Consider the following 19,829-nt stretch of genomic DNA (forward strand, 5'->3'; position numbering starts at 1 on the left):
CTACAGCCGGAGATATTGTATCGGCCTCTCTCCTGATCATCCTTTCAAAAGAAAGCAAGTTGCTTGCTGCATTTCCTCATCCTGTTCCTGCTCTAAACCAACAACGAAGCTTGCTGGCGGTCATTCAGTTATGGCCGAAAGCATTCATCCAGAAAGTTGGTACTGAATACTGAATAAGAAAAAAATTTTTTGTGGCATGTTGCCTGTAACGAACATTCATCAACAGTGTTGAGATAATTAGTCTGGCTATTACAGTAGGAAGCTTTAATTAGTCTAATTCACAGTATTATTTACTTACTAGCTCAAGTATTTTAAAAATGCATGCATCTGTGATAAGGGCAATGCCGAGGAAATCACTTCTTTGATCGCCTCTCCTCTAATATTTAGGGAAATTTGAATGCATTTCCTGAAGCACCCAGTATATGAAAAATATTTATAGAAACTGGAACTTTAACCAAAACAGTATTATTCTGCTGAACTATTTTTGGCACATAACTTCTTTTGAAAACATTATATATATGTCATTTGAGGAGCAAATTGCACAAAAAGAAAATGGATTGTGCCTCAATTATCAAGACATAGAACGAAATACTATTTCTGGCAATTTTTGTTCCCACACCTTGTTTTCCATGAAATGACCCAGTAGCAATAAGGGGTTGGGGAGAGGGAATCTTATTTCTAAATGCAAGAGAACACACATATTTTAATTCATTTTAATGTTTCCAAAAGTACAACCACAATACATAATTATGTGCATAAAATAGCACCATTTAAAAATTTCTAGCAAAGCAGTACCAGAACAAAACGACTTAGAGCACAAATACAATCTACTTTTTCAAAAGGAACTTCTACAGTGACTCACTGGCTTTTAGCCTTGCTCTCAAGACTAAGACCAAAAGATCCATAATCTTGAAAAAACTATAAATAAACGCAAAACAAGATTGCACTAATTGAAGTCCACGTGGTCTCGGCTGTGTGTGCATAACTGAACACTTAGCTGCGCAAATATGAGTATTCTTTCTCCATATGATTCAGTATTTTTTGCAGTAATGACAAGACTGTTCACCTCTAAGTTGTACAAAAAGATATAACATATTACTTTGGATAAACCTGCTGCAGTATATAGACCATGCATGAACCATATTGTAACCCTGGTCACCTGGGTACTTTCAACAAAGGTGGCTACAGGCCAACCACAGTAAAAATCTGTATGGAGAATTGGAAGGCTGGACAGCCATGGCAAGTGTAGTAGGAGTGGTTATCACAGAGTCACGCAGGGCAACAGACACTGTCTGTAATCAGTACAATGTCTATACCATAGCGCTCAACCAACTCTGTTAGGAACAGCTTGTCACCATGAGGGTCAAGGCCCACTCTTTGCATATGTTCTTCAGTCCACAATTTTTCAGGGCTCCTAGATGCCACTAGCAGCTCTTTAAAAAGCTGTGTATTTTGAGCCATGAAAAACCTGCAGATGAAAACAAGTTCACCAGAGTTAAGACATGTGAAAGAAGATCTATGTGCACAAGGAATTGTTGTACTAGCAATTTTTCATTATGAAAGTAAGCACCCTAAGACAACAAATTTGCAACCCCCACACAGATACCAAGCAACTTGGGGACAAAGCGGCACATTTTCTTGGAAGATGGGGGGGGTGTTGAAACCACCACCCAGTAAAACTCGTGCAAAAGTGCTGCCATCTGTTGGTGTTGTGGTACACCATGGGCTTCTTTGATTTGCTTGTCTGCTAGCAGCTTATTTAAAAAAAATTAAATTATGGGGTTTCACGTGCCAAAACCACTTTCTGATTATGAGGCATGCCATAGTGGAGGACTCCAGAAATTTCGACCACCTGGGGTTCTTTAACGTGCACCTCAATCTAAGTACCCACTAATGTTTTCACATTTCGCCCCCCTCGAAATGCGGCCGCCGTGGCCAGGATTCAATCCTGTGACCTCGTGCTCAGCAGCCCAACACCATAGCTACTGAGCAACCACGACGGGTTTTGTTAGCAGCTTGTGGACACCTCACTGACTACGTCACAATAATGCCATACCTGCATAGGCAAGAAAGTCCTGAGAGGTCCCAACTTTGGGAGTGATCCGAACTGGTGTTCAATGCACCTGTAAACTGCACACTCACTTGGCTTCATTCTATCTGTCGCCTGCTGATAGCACCCTGTGTTGCGACGGAGGGCGATTACGGACTGATGTATGCACTTGCCATAAGCTTTCCGATGTCTAATAGCGACTTATGTTCTTGATCTGCACTTTGAAGAGGACGAAAAACCACTAGAATTGTTGATTGCTGCACCGGTTGTTGATAGCCTTTCAAGGCAAGAGCGGCACTGAGTAGAATTTATGCTACTGACCTACATCAACAAAGAGTATTGCAAGCTCTTTTGACAGTCAAGGAACACGAGTGCAGCCTTTGCCGCTGAATTTGAGGCTTCACAATTCTACCCGAATGGCTGCAGTGGAACAAGATTTCAATTTCAACGAGAAAGCCAGAACATACATTCTAGTAAATGAAAAAAGAAAATTGGAGTGATGCACTAAGGCCACGGTCTCTAGATATTGCTTGCAGCAGCTCCGTTCCTCGGAGGAAAGGGAGGGGTAACGGGCTAGTGCTCCTGCAAGAGAGCATGGGCTGTATTCTAAAACAATCCACTTTGGCAATACTATTGCCTTGGTGATATTTCGCCATTAGGCACACAATGATTGGTTGTTTTAGCAAAATCGGATGAGCTACATCATCCGATTTTGCTCAACCAGCCAATCAGCGCGTGCTTGACAGCGAACTATTGCCGAAGTGAATTGTTTCAGAATACCGCCACATTAAAACCCCTCCCTCCCCCCACCACCACCCCAGCCAGGGTCAACCTATCTTGAAAGCAGTAAGGATTCTTTGGTTTAGCAATAACAAAAAAGTTTGTGTAAGTGAAACGAGTCAAACCCTATTCCCCAGCTTTTGCCCCCCACAGTCAAAATACACTACCGGAGCCTATGCCTACATGGTCATATTCAGAACTGAAATAGCTAGCGTTTCAAAGTTCTCATGCTACAAGGCTTTCCATGTGATGCTCAAGCAACAATGAAACAAGCATTTCCTCTTGTCATTCGGAATGTTTTCTTGTTTCTCTCTGCCCGGGCAGCTAGCATTGGTACTGCTGATGTGGCAATACCTGTGTTGTATGTGCAAATTTTGCGCCGAAAATTGCTGTAAAGCATAAGGAAGGAACCTCTCCCTTTGCACAGCTTTACATTCATGACGTTTAAACAAAGTGAAAAACATACCCTGTAAACCAGGATTCATCTGTAGTATCTGAATCCCCTGCTAGTAACGGCTGGCATTTGGATCTGAACAAGGAAAAAAAACAAGAGTATGGTACATCCATAAATGTTAATGCATGCTTTCCTACCTTAGCTCTAAAAGATGGTTGTACTTTAGCTTATCAGCAGCACTCAATTCCAGCAACCTCTCATGCAAGGAAGAATGAACTTTCAAGTTTTGCTGGTCAACAAACAGGTCAAACAGGTTTTGCTTTGTCTCAAAGATCTTCTCGGTAGTGCCTGAAACAAAAATTCATTATATGATGTGCTCTCTTACAATGTGCAAGCACAAAAACACATGCCAAAAGAAAAGCATACAGGCCACATAGGAGAGCTGTTCTGCCAGGGCATCCACATCTGTGACATTGACATAAAAATTTGGTGGACACAAACAAGTCTCCAAGTCTGGGTATACATGAGCAACCAAGGTACTTGTGCAGTATACTAGAAAAGAAGAGATACCAGAAGTACGGATTACTGCTAAAAGACAAGACATTTTACTCATAACTTACCACGATAGCAAATCACACCAATTGGTGGTGGAGAGAAAAAAAGGATCCTTTTTTTCAACAGCGCAAGCTTCCATAGAAGAAATACCTTCTCCCCAAAGAAATTCAGGAACTGAGAGAAGCAACCAGCTGGGTGCGTAATCTAAAGAGAAGAATAAACTGCATTAAGCAACATCTGTACTCAGCCTAGTGCCAGCATTTCACCAAGTAAACTTCCTCAGGCCAACAGCAGTCACAGCTGATGGTAATGGTACCATTTTGGCCTGAGATGCATTATGAAGGCTTTGTGTGACAATATGTGTAACAACATAGCATTTGTGCCACATTTTGGATATTTATTTATTTGTTTGTTTATTTATTTATTTATATTTATTTGTTTATTCATTAATTCATTTATTTATTTATTTATTTATGAATACTGTGGTATTGAACACGAGACCATTGCATGTGGATGTATTGCAGGTGGATGTATAATCACTTATACGTACAGTAACATACTGAGACAAATGAAATATATTGAGGCAAAGGCTTCAACTACACATATACATAGCAGAAACTTGTTCACCAATGTTATCACCCACAAGACTGTAACAGAATATTAACTTCGATACAGGATTTACAAGCATCGAATAACACGCAAAATATATATATATATATATATATATATATATATATATATATATATATATATATATATATATATATATATATATATATATATATATATATATATATATATATCACTAATTACTGAATGTGCGCCTCAAACAATAACAATGGATTCTGTGCTACTACAGTGTCGACAAGGTTGTTCCAGTCAGTTATGGTTCTAGAAAAATAGTAATATTTGTAACAGTTAGTTCTTGCCAATAATGATTTTACTGACAGAGAATGTACTGACAGAGAACCACTGGAACAACTAATTATTTGTGAAGTGTCAACATTCTAGTGCCCATTCACCAACTAGAAAAAGAATTTCAAGCAACAAATACGATTCCTATGACTAACTGACGTAAACCACTTCTTCTTAGAAGGTCCATAATGGATGCACGTACATAGGAATTATACATAAATCTCACTGTTTTTGTTTTCTTAACCTTTTTCCAATTTGTAAATGTTAGTTTTAGTGAAGGGGTTCCAGATTATAACAGCATATTCTAAGACTGGTTGTAAACTAGCTTTATAAGCAAGTAAGCGAGTTTCAAGGGTAGCATACCATAATGCCTGTCTTAAAAAGAACAGTTTACGGAGAGTATTAACAGAGACGGTATCAATAAGCTTACTCCAAGAAAGGTTATTAGAAATCCACAGGCCCAGATACTCGTAGTATGTGACTTCGGAAAGTGCGTGATCAGTAATACTATATTTTAAGTGTTATTCTCATATATACTGCATCGTCAAGATTTATTACCATTTGCCATTTGCCACATGTCACACCAACTTTATACCTTTTGAAGGTCGTTATTAAGACTAATTTGATCCTCAATAGAATATATTTTTTTATAAAAAACACAGTCATCAGCGTATAACTTAACACAGACAGAAAGATCACAGACAATACGATTTATAAATGTAAGAAACAAAAGTGGTCCTAGAACGGATCCCCGGGGGACTCCGGACTTGATCGGGATGTTGTGGGAATGGGCATTATTAAAAGAAACAAACTGATGCCGGTTTGATGAGTAAGTATGGATCGAGGCAATTCGCTTATCATTTGTTATTATGAAATGCAATTTATGGATGAGCTTTCTGTGCAAAACCGTGTCAAAAGCCTTGCGAAAGCCTAAAAATATTGCATCAGTTTGTTTGCCTTCGTTAATTGCTTCTGAAAATCATGAATAGACTCTACCAGCTTTGTACATGTCAAGTATCCCCTTCTGAAGCCATGTTGAACTTTTGATATTACATCATGTTTTTTTAAAAATCAGTTAAATGTTTTTGTATAATATGCTCAAGTAGCTGGCATGCAGTAGAAGTGAAATTGGCCGATAATTTCCTATACATTTTTTGATACCACTTTTATGCAGAGGATTAATTCTTGCAACTCCCCAGTCATCTGGTAATGTACCTTCCTGAAGCAACCTTCTGAATATCACATAAATATTTGGAGCACCATACAGCATACTGTTTTAGAAAGGCATTTGGAATGTCATCTGGACTACGTGATTTCTTCACATCCAAGTTTTAAGAATAGATTAAACACTTCATTTTCAGATATGATAGCATCAGGGATAAGAGGTAAAAAACAAACTAAATGGTGGAAGATCACCATTGTCAGCAGTGAAAGCAGTTTTGAAAAGGCTGTTAAAGGCAATGCACGCTGCATTATCATCCCATACACAAGTGCTTTATTAAAAACATGTCAGTTGAGCTGGAACTTGGGAGTAATCATCTTCAAAAATTTCTCAGGTAAATAATGGGAGTTCAGTACTAAAATAGCTTTGTTTATCAAGTGCGACCTGATTTTTCAATTTTCATGACACCTCTTTAAGAACTGGGGCTGTGCAAGCAACAGCTGACTTTGCACATTTCTTCAGGCGTTTTAACCTATGCTGCAAATTTATGCATATTTAGAAACTGATACTAGTTTCATGCTAAATGAACATGCCTTAAACACGGTAATGCATGGTGCTTAAATGTCTCAAGGCAACAGTTGAACTATGAGAGACACCGTGATGGGGAACCACCAGGTTTCTTTAATGTGCACCTAAATGTAAGTACACAAGCATTTCTGCATTTCGCCCATCGAAATTCGGCTGCTATAGCCAGGAATCGAACCCACAACCTCATGTTCAGCAGTACCACTATGGCCGGTGCATGCCTTGAACACTCAGCGGCTTCGACAGGAGATATGCAAAATACCAAAGGTAGTCTTTTTCACACTGTTAGGTTGCCCTACACACGATAGCCGACCACCCGCTCATGGATACATTGAGCCAAATTGCCATGCTACATACAGCAAGTATGTAGTAAGGAAGAGATGGTGGCAAGAATAGCAGCACCAGCTCGCGCCACTCCCGCTTTATTTCCATTCATTGGAGCCTAGGACTAGGGCTCCATCCACTCTTTAAACATTTGACAACAATAAGGTTGTATTTCTCTCTCTCTTAAGGCGATGTCTGCCAACCTATGTCAGTTAAGGAGATGTGCAGTCACTTGCATAAGTTTTCACATCCCCTATTTTCAAATTAAAATATGTGCAAAGAAGTAATTACGAAATGTGTTAACTTTTGGTTATTAACTTTTTTACCCCCAGAAATATGACTTTCTTTTATTATTACCGCATTATTTTCCTCCAAGACTCATTAGCACCAACATATACCATGACACACCAAAGTGTAGCTTAATCACTAGTGTTTTGAATGAAGTAAAGCAGAAGTAATTGCTCAAAGAGGATCGGAGAACCCTTTTCAAACTTCAAAGAAACACCTCAAGTCTGAATTGAAGGAATAATTTGTGATTTTACTGAAATAATGAGTGAAAGAAAACCTGCTAATACAAAATATTCTTATGCTGCAGAAGTCACACATAAACATGCATTTACAATATTTACACGAGAGACAACCATGCATAAACAAGATGGCTGTCGAAAGCGATTCCACCTCTACGCATCGAATCGTCTTCTTCTGACTGGGACCACTCTTGGGTTCGCCTTGACATAACCCCGGCCTGTAAACGTGCCGTCTCGGCGCCGACTATAAGGGAGGTGAACTCACAGCCAAGTAAGGCTTCAGCTGGGATGCATGTAGAACGTCCGTGGGAGCACGCGAGTGCAGGGGAGTGATCTTGTAGTTCACATTGCCAAGCTGACACAATATTGTGTAGGGCCCTGTGTAGCGTGGCAGCAGCTTTTCAGACATACCAACGGGGCGACATGATGTGCATAGGAGAACAACGGAGCCAGGAGGTGATCGAACGTCTCGATCTCGGCTGTTGTACTGGATCTTCTGCACGCCCTAGACTCAGTGTGCCGGGAGCCAGCAATATGGCGTGCCGTGTAAGCCCGGGCAAAGATGTCTTGAGCATATTCAGTGGGAGTGCTCATCGAGGAAGGAAGCAGTGTGTTGAAGGTCAAAGAAGGGTGGCGGCCGAACAGAAGGTGAACGGGTGAAAAGCCAGCAGTCTCGTGACGGGACGAATTATAGGCAACGGTCACGAAGGATAACATGCTGTCCCAATCACTGTGGTCGTCAGAAACGTACATAAGCATTTCTGTCAACATGCGATTGAGCAGCTCCGTCAGTCCGTTTGTCTGCGGGTTGTTGGCAGTGGAAAGCTTGTGCTTGGCAGAACAGGAGCGAAGTAGGTCTTCGAACTACTCGAAACAAGAAGGTGCGGCCGTGATCAGTGAGGAGCTGCCGGAGTGCACAGTGATGGAGGATCATTATCATCATCAGCCTGGTTACGCCCACTGCAGGGCAAAGGCCTCTCCCATACTTCTCCAACTACCCCGGTCATGAACTAATTGTGGCCATATTGTCCCTGCAAACTTCTTAATCTCATCCGCCCACCTAACTTTCTGCCGCCCTCTGCTACGCTTCCCTTCCCTTGATATTGTGATGGAGGATGACGTCATATAAAAGGAAATCTGCCACCTCAGTAGCACAGCTTGTGCGCAAAGCTCATGTGATCATGTACCGGGTCGTGTAATCAGACACGATGACGACCCACTTATTGCCAGATTTCAACGTCATAAAAGGGCCGAGAAGGTCAAGACCGACGCGAAAGAATCGTTCCGAGGGCACACTGATGGGGTGAAGGCGTCCAGCAGGCAGCACAGCAGGTTTTTTTTTTTTCGGCACTGACAGAGTGCACAGGCTGCAACATAGCGATGCACAGAGCAGTACAGGCCTGGCCAGTAGAAGCGGTGCCGTATGCAGTCGTATACGCGAAACACCAAGGTGGCCTGCAGTAGGGGCGTCGTGTAACTGCTCAAGAACTGACGTCCGGAGATGGCGTGGTACAAAGAGTAACAATTCTGGTCCTTCAGGGCATAAGCTGCGACGGTAGAGAACTTTGTCACAGAGCACGAACATGCGCAGCATGGGCTACGAATGTTCAGAATTGAGACTATCTATGAGTGAATGTGAATGTGAGTGAATGTGATTGCCAAGTTCACTGATGGTAATGCAGGGTGGTAGTCATTTTTAGTTTTATTTGTTGGAGCTCTGCACCTCCATAACCTCACAAATTAAGTATCATTACATTTGTCTTAGAATACTTCCAGTTCCCGGTTCACTGAGTCTCAAGCCGTGCAGAAGATCCGGTACGACAGCCGACATCGGAACGTACATTTCCTCCTGTCTCCGTTGTCCTGCTATGGTCACCATGTCTCCGCATCGGCTTGTATGAAAAGCTGCTGCCGCACTACACAGGGGTCTACATGATATTGTGTCAGCTTGGCAATGTGAACTATGAGATCGCTCCGCTGGGCTCACGTGTACGCACAGATATTGTGCATGTGTCCCGGCTGAAATCTTACTTTGCCGTGAGTTCACCTCCCTTATAGTTGGCAGCAAGACGGCGCCTTTACAGGCGGGGTTATGTCACGGCACAACCAAGAGTGGCCCTAGTGAGAAGAAGACGATTTGATCTGTAGAGGTGGAATCTATCTTGACAGCCATATTGTTTATGCATCGTTCTCTCTCTTGTAAATATTGTAAACACATCTTTATATGTGACTTCTGCAACATAACAATATGAATTGCACTCCTCCTTAATTTATGCATAGTCACATAACCATAAGGCATTGTTTTTGCTAGACAGCGTCTCGAAAACTCCATTAAAAATTAAAATCGGAGGTTTAACGTGCCAAAATCACTTTCTGATTATGAGGCATGCTGTAGTGGAGGACTCCTGAAATTTTGACCACCTGGGATTCTTTAACGTGTACCTAAATCTAAGTACACGGGTGTTTTTGCATTTCGCCCCCATTGAAATGCGGCCGCCGCGGCCAGGATTTGATCCCGTGACCTCGTGCTTAACAGCCCAACACCATAACCACTGAGCAACCACGGCGGGTACGAAAACTTCATTGTTCTGTGTGTTTGATGCAACTACAATTTTGAATTTCAGGATATGCAGTCATACCACTCTATTTCAATGTCAACAAAATGAATGAATGATATGCCCCCAGAAAAAAAAAAAAAGGTAAGCGTGATGCAAGTTGTCTATAGGAAAAAACTGGTAGAAGCTCACTGTAAATGTATATTCACAAGAAAAGTTCTACGGCTCAAATAAAAACCAGCAAAAGTGGGCTTGAATTTGGGGGAAATAATGACACTGAAGCCTATAGCCCAGTAAGGAAAGAGTTAAATGTCTGACCGGCCACTCACACTACTGCCAATGCGTAAAGCTATAGACCTTTTGATGAGGAGAGAGCACCTTCACTTTGGCTCTTTGGAGTGTTGCGTGTGGGTAGAGGCACATGCTGGAGCTTTTGCAGTTCTTTTGAGGTGGGCTCATGTGTGCTTTCAATAATCCAATACCTAGGGTAGAGAGTTCTTGATGGATATGTCTATAAATAAGGTGTGGCAAGGAAACGAAGATTTGGTATGATGGAAGAGAAGCCATCCAGCTGTTTATTCAATATGTGTAGCTAAAAAATGTAAGGAACCAGAGAAAAGTAAGGTGGGAGGGAGAAGGCTACGACAGAAAGGAGTTTATGAAAATACATAAAGGAAAGCTTGAGCATTGAGGAAGGAAGGAGTGAAATGACAGTGAATTGAAAAATGTGGGGAAGAAACAGAATGCTTAGCTTTTACAAAAGGCAAGCTTTCAAGGCTTCAGTAGTTGAAGGTCTGCACATTAATTTGACATCACGGTAGCCTTCAATATGTAATACTGCACCGCTTCGTGCAACATTACCTGCATGCACAGGTGCATGGAAAGGTGTCATGTACACTACCTGTATGCCACTACTGTAAGGTGACATGACCTTAACTCTATTCTCCTGGCAGTTGAAAATAAGTCATCACTGCACAAAAGTTTGTTATTTAACTGAATTTTCTAAGCATTACCCTGTGTTTAAAGAGGCTGCTCAGTTATTAGGCAACCATCTCACAGCAAGGGGGAGGAAGCACTTCTGAAGTGGGCGCCAGCAACATTCAAACGATTTATGGACCCTATCCTCCAAGGGCTTAAAGGGACCCTGAAACGATTTTGACGATTTTCTACAAACATACTGAGTCGTTAGAGTAGGTCCTTCTGATCATTAATTGATGCATCTAAGTGCTCCGCGTAAAGCGTGTAATTTATTATAAGGTTTTAAAAATGTACATCGCTGCCGATCGCAGCACACTGCTCGGTGTAATTTTCAGCCGCCCCTACCCATATGACGTAAATCACCCAATTGATGTCATGTGGGCGAGCTATCCGATTGGCTGCCCAGGGCGCGTCATATATAATTTTTCCACCTTTATAGTGAACAAATGATGTTCCCAATTTCAAATGTCGAAAGCACACTGACACTCTCATTGTTACATGACATTTCCTTAGTCATGAAATTACCTCCATGGAATGCATGCCATCACAGACAGTTTTGTAGGAGATACCAAGACAGGCATCCATGATGGCTGGTGTTTGATGGGTCATGTAAAACTGAATAAGGTCTTCATATATACCTGGCCTTTCCAACAGTCGCCTGAAATTAAAATAAAAGGTGCATTAAAGAAAGCATATCATCACAGGGACAAAATTCACATTTCTATTCACATTTGCCACTGAACATAGTACACAAGTTCCTTGCAGATAAACATTAAAGGGCAACTCTGGCAATTTTTCGATGTCCAATGAGCTTAATGAAATTTTGAATATACATTCTCTTTTGCACTCTGATTATATGTGCCAAACAACATTGCTACAAGTCATTTAGTGTTCCTTAAAATGAATTTTAAAAAGTGGTTGTGTTCCTGACTCAGAACTTTTTACTGGCCACCCTGTGTTTGTGACGTCAGAAACTACACCACCACTGTCGCAGAAATAGTTGCTGAAATCGCTGCGTTCTGTTAGGAAGATCCGTAAAAGCTCCCTATGTCGTCAGGAGACATAATCAGCTTCGCTTCATTGGCATTAGCGCCATGTGTACTGCGTGTTTAGCATGCATTCTGCATGTTTACATTATGGTAGTGTAGCATCTGACGTCATAGACTCATAGTGAAATATGGTTAAAAAAAACGCCGGAATTGCCCTTTAAAGGCTTATTACAAACTTTCATAGGAAATGGTTGCATGACTAATTGGTGATTACATGAAAAAAATTAAACCACTAAGTTCTAGTAAATGTTTTCTTCTATGTCGTTGAAAGTGTTATACTAAAAGTTCAGGTTGGCTCCTTGTTTGCTACTGCTCCCTTCCTACTGCAGCCAGCTATTTCTTTTGTACTCTCAATTAATCACAACATATCTCTTCATCACTCACAGCTATAAATAGATGCTTGGATTTTTTAATAAACCCACTCAAAACCAAAACACATTTGGCAGGTAAAAAAAAGAAAAATTGGGGGGGACAGTGAGGTGCATGCAAATGGCCCAGTCTCCTTCTTTCGTATAACATGCCCCATACCTCTCAGGCAATGTTTGCTTGTTGTTACGTACAATAGAGCACACAACATAACAAAATGAGACTTTGCCACTTTGCACTCACTAATGCAGCCAAATTTCACGGCAATTAAATTTACATATGACAGAGATTGAAAGAGTCTTTTTGAAGAAAATGAACGCCCCTAGTCTTATTACACACAAGAAAGTGTTTAAGTCATAAAAATATGTCTAATTGTTATTGATGTCAATTTTGGCAAACACAAACATACATCTAAATTATCTGAGCATGTTGGCAATTAATCTAAATTTTTCCAGTTATATATCTAAAACTGCAGATATTTATGCCCTAAAGGGCACATGGACTGCCAGAATAAACTGCAGATAACTATGTGCAAAAGTGTTCATGAGCAGCCGGAAGGCACTGGGAAAGCATTGGTAAAGGCCTAGATGTCTTGGAAAAACAGAATCTTGATATTTCACCTTTGTTCAGGCTATCTAGATCAGATTCGAATATTATGAAAGCAGTAGCATCCTCTGTGTTTCTGGCAAATATCCTACCATTCTTCACTCATACCAAGCAAGACTTTTTCTTTTAACTTTTTTTCTGGCCTTCCAGAACAAGTTACTGTCGGGATGTGTCAAGTTGTCATTAAGAAAAAAAATAAAACAGTGCAAGGGTTTTGCCAGTCCTGATGAGGTCGTTGAATCTGCCTCTTGCTCTCAACTACTTTTCTTGCACAGTCAATGATGCAAATCCAATTATTAGAACAGTAGGTAGGAAGTGTAGAGTATGACGGACCAAACATCAATGGTAGTCCGAGAACACTGCAGGATTGTCGGTAACGAGTAACCTGTCAACCACTTAAAACTTGATCACTTTAGGAAAAGCAGGGTAGGCAACATATAAGTCATCATTGTATCTCAATTCTTTACTCTTCTTTATGCCTATGCTGCTTACTGCTTTTAAGACTAAAGCCTTACGTTGCTCATACTGCCAATGTTCGGAAAATGCGGCATGTGGTGCAGAAAGTCATGCGAGCTCGCCTCACGTAGACACGCGCTTGTGCCACTGCTCGCGCGATTGGTGTCGCCTTCTTCCACAGCTGGTTCCGATGCTGCTCATCATGCCAGCATTCCCATCCTGCCCTTCGCACTCGTGCCACTGCTCTCGCGTTCATCGTCGTCTTTTTCCACAGCTCGCTCCAATGCTGCTCACCATGCCAAAAAAAGGCTAAGTTAATTAAGATGGAGTTAATTCAGGCACTCGAGCCCACAACCTTCAGTGGGAGTCAAACCCTCGAGCTTATGTGGAAGTTGAACTCACGACCTTTGGTGCTAAGGCGAAGTTAATTAAGGCATAGTTAATTAATACAGAGTCAATTAAGGCACTCGAACCCACAACCTTTGGAGTTAGGATGAAGTTAATTAACACACAGTTAATTAAGGTAGCAACAATTAAGGCACTTGAACCCCCAACCTTTGGTGAGAGAAAACAAGTAATAAGAAGTAACAACACATTTGAATGAGAATGTCAAGTAATTTAATGAATGTCTCCTGAGCATGCAGGCCTTTGCCTTCACCCTCTTTGGTGTATGCTAAAGTGACTCAATTTTTTTTCAATAATGTATTCTAAAAACTAACCTGGCTAGTCAAAATGGGAAGTGAGAAGTGAGGGGTCAGTACTGCTGTTCTTTGCCATCAGCAATGATAAATGCTAACTTGCTTAGGAAGAAAACTAACTTCCTAGCACTGTATTGATACAAACTGCACAACAAAATGGGACACAAGAAGGGACAGACGAGCACCTTGTATCCTGTCTTGTCACGCAGTTTGTATCAATGAATCTGTACCAACCAGCCCAGCTATCAACACTGTTATCGTAGCACTGTATTTACAAAAGCAGACCAGTTTCACGTCAGTTTAGTGCACAAATTAAAAAAAATTTAAGAGTCTCTTACCGCACTTGCTTTTGCAGGAATGTCTTATGCAGATGCAGCAGTGAGTAGCTTTTTGCAAGAATTCCTATCGACTTCATCCGTGCTCCACGCTCTTCCTCATTCTCTACTTTCATGTTTTCAAAGCAGGAGAGTCCATAGTAATCTTTCCTCTTGAAGTATCTGTCAAAGAAAAAGGTAAGGGATTTTATGCACTGTTCTGTGCTGCTTTGAATGGAAATATATGTCAATACTTACATGAAGTCTGTGTGCACCCTGTGAGCTCCACTGGTCATAGCCTTAAACTCAAGGCCAGACACATCCAAGTCATCAGGTGCCCACCACTCCACAGTATTACCTTAATGAAAAAAGGGATATTCCAGACGGTCGCAATGTAGATATGGTACAAATCATAGCTATACTGGAAAAAGCTTTTAATTAAGTATTTCCAACAAGGGGATTTGGACCAAATGGATACTAGTTTTACTCCAAGTAAACTTGTGCAATGCGACACATTACGTCTGTATACATGCCTTTTTTTCTGTGCTAGCTGGCTTTAAAGTTTGGACATAAAAACTCATGATGTACTCCCCAAAATGTACAGAAGCACTTTCCTCTCTCTCACTCTCCAGTGCTTTTTAATGAAGCTCAAAGGGTTCGTATTGCTCTAACAGCTTAAAATATGCAACATTTACTATTTATGTCACCATCGAAAACTGGGATAAAGAATTACCTAGTTTAGTGGTAAGGTTGCAGAAAGCAAAATGCTTCGCACAGTGCACAAACAATCGCGCCAGCAATGAGAAGTCCACAACATGTATTCAGAAACCGTGAATGATGGGCAGACACATGGCCCAATAGTTACAATTTGCCAAGCGCACTCCTGAAAAACTTCGCAAATGCGCTGGTTTCGCAACCAGCACACGCGTCATCACGCCAACTTAGCTAATAATTTCAATGTATGATTAACGTCAATACAAGAGCGGTGTGCCTGCAAAGTCAACAAAACGTTCATTAACCAAAAATAACATTAAAAAAGAAGAAATACTCGCAGCCAGTTGCAAATACCTAAGTTTAAACACCAAAATTAGTTTTACACACGGAAAAGTTCAGAAATGAAGCCCACCGATTCATAACTACTGAATGTCGCTGTAAAAACCATTCAGTTGCGTTGCGGATAACGGTAATGACATGCGCACCCAACTCGTGCAAGACTCACCCGCTCGAGTGTCAAATGCTATCACAAACACGCCAACAATGTCATACACAGTGTTGTCGCTTAGTTTCTCGCCCGTTCTGTTGTCTGTGCAAGACAGTACTGGTCCCAACTGGCATTTCACTTGGCATGAAATGTTCGTGTAAGTACTGTAGCCATCAATTGGTTCATCATCGGACAGAAGCGGAGCTCGATCAGTCGCCCCTTTCCGTCTTGCCATGTTGATGGTGTGTAGCAGCAATAATAAGCACGAAGTCGGTCACTCCAGCATTAGGTTGCCTTCTCTAGGTGAATCATTCCTAATTTCTAACTGTATAGAATCGGCAGGCTACGCACGTATAACTCCACCGTATGGCTGTACGACCCACTAGCATGGAACAGTACACCCAACCGCTCCAACGCCTCCAACACTGCTGTGACGCACTGACCACATTGACTAGCGGATTCGGATTCGCTTTCTCACCTGCCGTCCGAAGGCGCCTCCATCGCAAAACATATAGGTACTCCGGCCTGTACACGTTTTCGCCGAGCGGTGGCGCGTGGATGGAGGGATTTATAAAACCCCTCAATCTCCCAAAGTAGCGCCATTCACTTCCCTCCTCCTCCGCTCGGCGCGGCCTCGATGGTGGCGCCGCTGGTGGTGGGCCTGCCGTAGCAGACGACGGCTAACACGCTACGGGAGGAAATCCGCGGAAAAGTTCGTTCGAGTCCTGCGGAGCAGTTTTTTCAATCTAGATCTCGCTTTGTCAGTCGGTAACTGGCCTTAAGAATTTCGTGTCGGATTTGCGGAAGAAATAGAGAAAAGCACCATTATTCAAGGCGTATTTAAGGCGTAAAGCGCGCGCACGTTGAAAGTTCGTGTTGCTGAAACACGACACAAGCACGCGGTGTGCTCAGACACGCGAGTAATTACCAGAGTTTCAGGTTTTGACAGCGCGAAAGTATGTGCACGTGGTTTCGTAGGTTAATTTACGTACCTGCAGGATGCTTTTGTTCGGCCGGCGCGTGAGAGATTCCGACTGTCTGCGGTCAACAATGCCTGGCAGCAGGGCCGTTTCTGTTCCGCGCCTTTTACAGATGTACGTAGCTCATGCACAGGTTGTGGTGGCCATGAGCAACGTTTTCACACATAGGCGGTATAGATAATTTTAACAACGTATCAGCATATGAAATCGTTATTTATTTATTACAGTGCAAATGGTTAGAATTTGATAGAAAAGAAAGAAGGAACTTGATGGGACAACTGGAAAGAGGTTCAGAAAATAATTATCCCCCTCCCTCATTGGCACCAGCAACACTTTTGTTGAAGTGCTAATTTTATCTCTGTATACTACGTGCGTCTGTATTCTTTTGCGTTGTAAGTTTTCACAAGGAAGCAGTGTTGCGTTAACTGGAACAGTCAAGGCACACAAGACAGAAGAAAAGTTGATTCTTGGGTTTTACATCCCAACACCACGATCTCATAAGGCACGCCATAATGGGGGCTCTGGATTAATTTTTTTTGCAGCTGGGGTTCTTTAACGCACCCCCAGTGCACTGGACACGGGCCCGTTTTGACACGGGCGTCAAAAGAAGAGGTTGGAGGAGCCGTGTCACTTCACAAAGCCGCGCGTTCTTTGCCACTTGCTCGAAGTCAGCCCGCCCGATCTTGTGAATCCACACTTTTCTTCGTTTTGCGTTGCGCCCGGCGGATGGTAAAACAAAAAGCTTTTTGCCGTCACTGGGTCTGTTGTGGCAACCGTAGGCGCAGCAGCACGGCATCGCAATTAAGCACTCGGCCCTAACACATTGTATAAAACTACCGCGCTCCTTCAAACCGCCTGCCGTACTTCGTCGCGCAGGCCCAAGAATGGGGGTCGCAGGCCCAAGATTGGGGGTCGCAGCGCGCTAGAAAGAAAAGATATACAAAAGCGCGGCGCCTGCTCTGCGCCGGAAAGAAAAAAATATACAAGAGCGCGGGGCCCGCTTTCACGTGACACAGATTGGCCAATGGGGGAGCGGAGGAGGCTGGGGCGACAGGAGGAGTGGAGGAGGAAGCGCCTGGGTGAGCGGGGTGGCGGAAAGATCTAAGAATGGCGCTACTTTTGGAAAATTGAGGGGCTTTAGGGATTTACTTCAGGATTTATGAAACGTACCCCTTGATAATATGAAAGTAGCAATTATTGTATGAAACTATATGAAAGTAGCGACACTCTCCTCCCCGCGGCGCTTTCCTCCTCGATTCTCCTCGCGCGCCAGCTGCACGCGCTGCGCAAGCTACGCTCTTTCTCTTTGGTTCCCGCGGACGGGCCGCAGCATTCGATGGAGGCGCATGATTTTGGGCCAGTTGCGCGCCACAGTGATGTAGAAAATTTTCAAAAATAGCGATAATAGCATCGAGAATGCTGAAGGTAACGTGTATGAGGAGGTTGGTTTGTTCTTAAAGCCTTATGAATGGGGTACATTGACGTAATAGGAGCTTTGAGGCGAATTCTATACTCCAGACATTTTTTTTCTGCCACATGATAAGCTGCTTTACTTTACACATCTGTTCAAGTATTCTTGTGGCACATCCCTCTGCGTTTGTATTTTTTTTTCTTGCCTGTGAGCACATGTGCACCGCAGGTATTATATTCAGTGTGCCTTCTTATAATGAATTAGTCGCGAGTGCATCGTCCGTCCATGTGTTTATCTTCTCAGTGTGAAAGTAGTTTTCGCGTTGTGGTCTCTAAACTGAACAGGACCGTTGCGCAATTTCAGTGCGAGCGAGCGTGCACGGTCATGCATGTGAACACGCCCTGCACGTTGCCTTTATCCGTGAGAAAACCAAATAATAATCGTCACCCACTCATGCGGGCGTGCCAGCCCAATTCAAAGCAAATTCAAGAACTGAAAAATAATGCAGAACACTACTGGAGTTGTCTAAGTATACGTAAACATACCCCTAAATTTCAGTTGGTCCACCCCCACATTTAAGTTGGCCCACGCCCAAATTTCAAGCTGGTCCACGTCCAAGCTTTGTGGGGAGCACACGCGCCCATCTTCCCCCGCGCCGTCGCGTCGAGCGCCGGCATAGACCGGGGAGAGGAGCACTGTGCCCTCTCCCGATTCTCCATCGCTCTCGCAACGCGCGCGCGCCCTTCCACCCCCACTCGCGGGCGGGTAGCTTACGGGCGAGGAGGACATTCCCCTCGCCCATGTAAAAAGGTACAAAACAGCGCGACCGGGGGAGACTCCCTCTCTCTGAGGCCGGACCCCTAACCTGCCGGACTGGAGTACCTGCTGCAACCCGTGAGTGACCACGTTGCCTGACTATCCCGGGCAACGAGGCCAGCCTATTTATTACTATTACAGAGAGGACACCCCTCTGCCAGTGTTCTTTATTGCCAGTAGCAATAAACGTTGTTACCGTTGACACCGCTGTTTGCCTTATTCGTCCGAACCCGGCGTAGCCGCGATTCCCGCGCTACGGGTTGGGAGTACCACGGAGCGACTGCGTGGGGCTAGATCCGGAGCTCGCCTTCAGCCCTAGCCGCACGCAGAGTGGAACCCCCACATTTAAATGTGGGGGTTCCACTCTGCGTGCGGCTAGGGCTGAAGGCGAGCTCCGGATCTAGCCCCACGCAGTCGCTCCGTGGTACTCCCAACCCGTAGCGCGGGAATCGGCTACGCCGGGTTCGGACGAATAAGGCAAACAGCGGTGTCAACGGTAACAACGTTTATTGCTACTGGCAATAAAGAACACTGGCAGAGGGGTGTCCTCTCTGTAATAGTAATAAATAGGCTGGCCTCGTTGCCCGGGATAGTCAGGCAACGTGGTCACTCACGGGTTGCAGCAGGTACTCCAGTCCGGCAGGTTAGGGGTCCGGCCTCAGAGAGAGGGAGTCTCCCCCGGTCGCGCTGTTTTGTACCTTTTTACATGGGCGAGGGGAATGTCCTCCTCGCCCGTAAGCTACCCGCCCGCGAGTGGGGGTGGAAGGGCGCGCGCGCGTCGCGAGAGCGATGGAGAATCGGGAGAGGGCGCAGTGCTCCTCTCCCCGGTCTATGCCGGCGCTCGACGCGACGGCGCGGGGGAAGATGGGCGCGTGTGCTCCCCACAGCTTCAAGATGGCCCACTCACATATTTCAACTTGGCTTATCCTCCAATTTAAGTTTGCAAGCCCCAGATTTCAAGTTGGCCCACCCTCAAATATCAGTTGGCCCAGCCCTACTATAAGCTTCCCCATCCATTTTCTTGGGAGCACTATGCATCTCTATGAGTATTCTCTTTTTATTTTATTTTTTTGGGGGGGGGGCTAGTTATATTGTTCCTTATCGCTT

The 19,829-nt window shown here is 43.5% G+C and overlaps 1 protein-coding gene across 1 annotated transcript; it reads right to left on the reverse strand.

Annotated features, from left to right (window-relative positions):
* Positions 1-699: 699 nt before the first annotated feature.
* On the reverse strand, positions 700-15,973 carry LOC135906677 (DENN domain-containing protein 11-like). Its single transcript, XM_065438232.2, has 9 exons — positions 15,534-15,973; positions 14,573-14,672; positions 14,339-14,497; positions 11,351-11,483; positions 3,845-3,983; positions 3,651-3,776; positions 3,422-3,572; positions 3,297-3,359; positions 700-1,468 (listed from the first exon to the last, which is right to left on the reverse strand). The coding sequence occupies exons 1-9, from the start codon at positions 15,748-15,750 to the stop codon at positions 1,270-1,272; spliced, it is 1,287 nt and encodes a 428-aa protein (XP_065294304.1). The 5' UTR covers positions 15,751-15,973; the 3' UTR covers positions 700-1,269.
* Positions 15,974-19,829: the final 3,856 nt, after the last annotated feature.

Source organism: Dermacentor albipictus, chromosome 1, assembly GCF_038994185.2.
Source record: "Dermacentor albipictus isolate Rhodes 1998 colony chromosome 1, USDA_Dalb.pri_finalv2, whole genome shotgun sequence".
NCBI classification, from domain to species: domain Eukaryota; kingdom Metazoa; phylum Arthropoda; class Arachnida; order Ixodida; family Ixodidae; genus Dermacentor; species Dermacentor albipictus.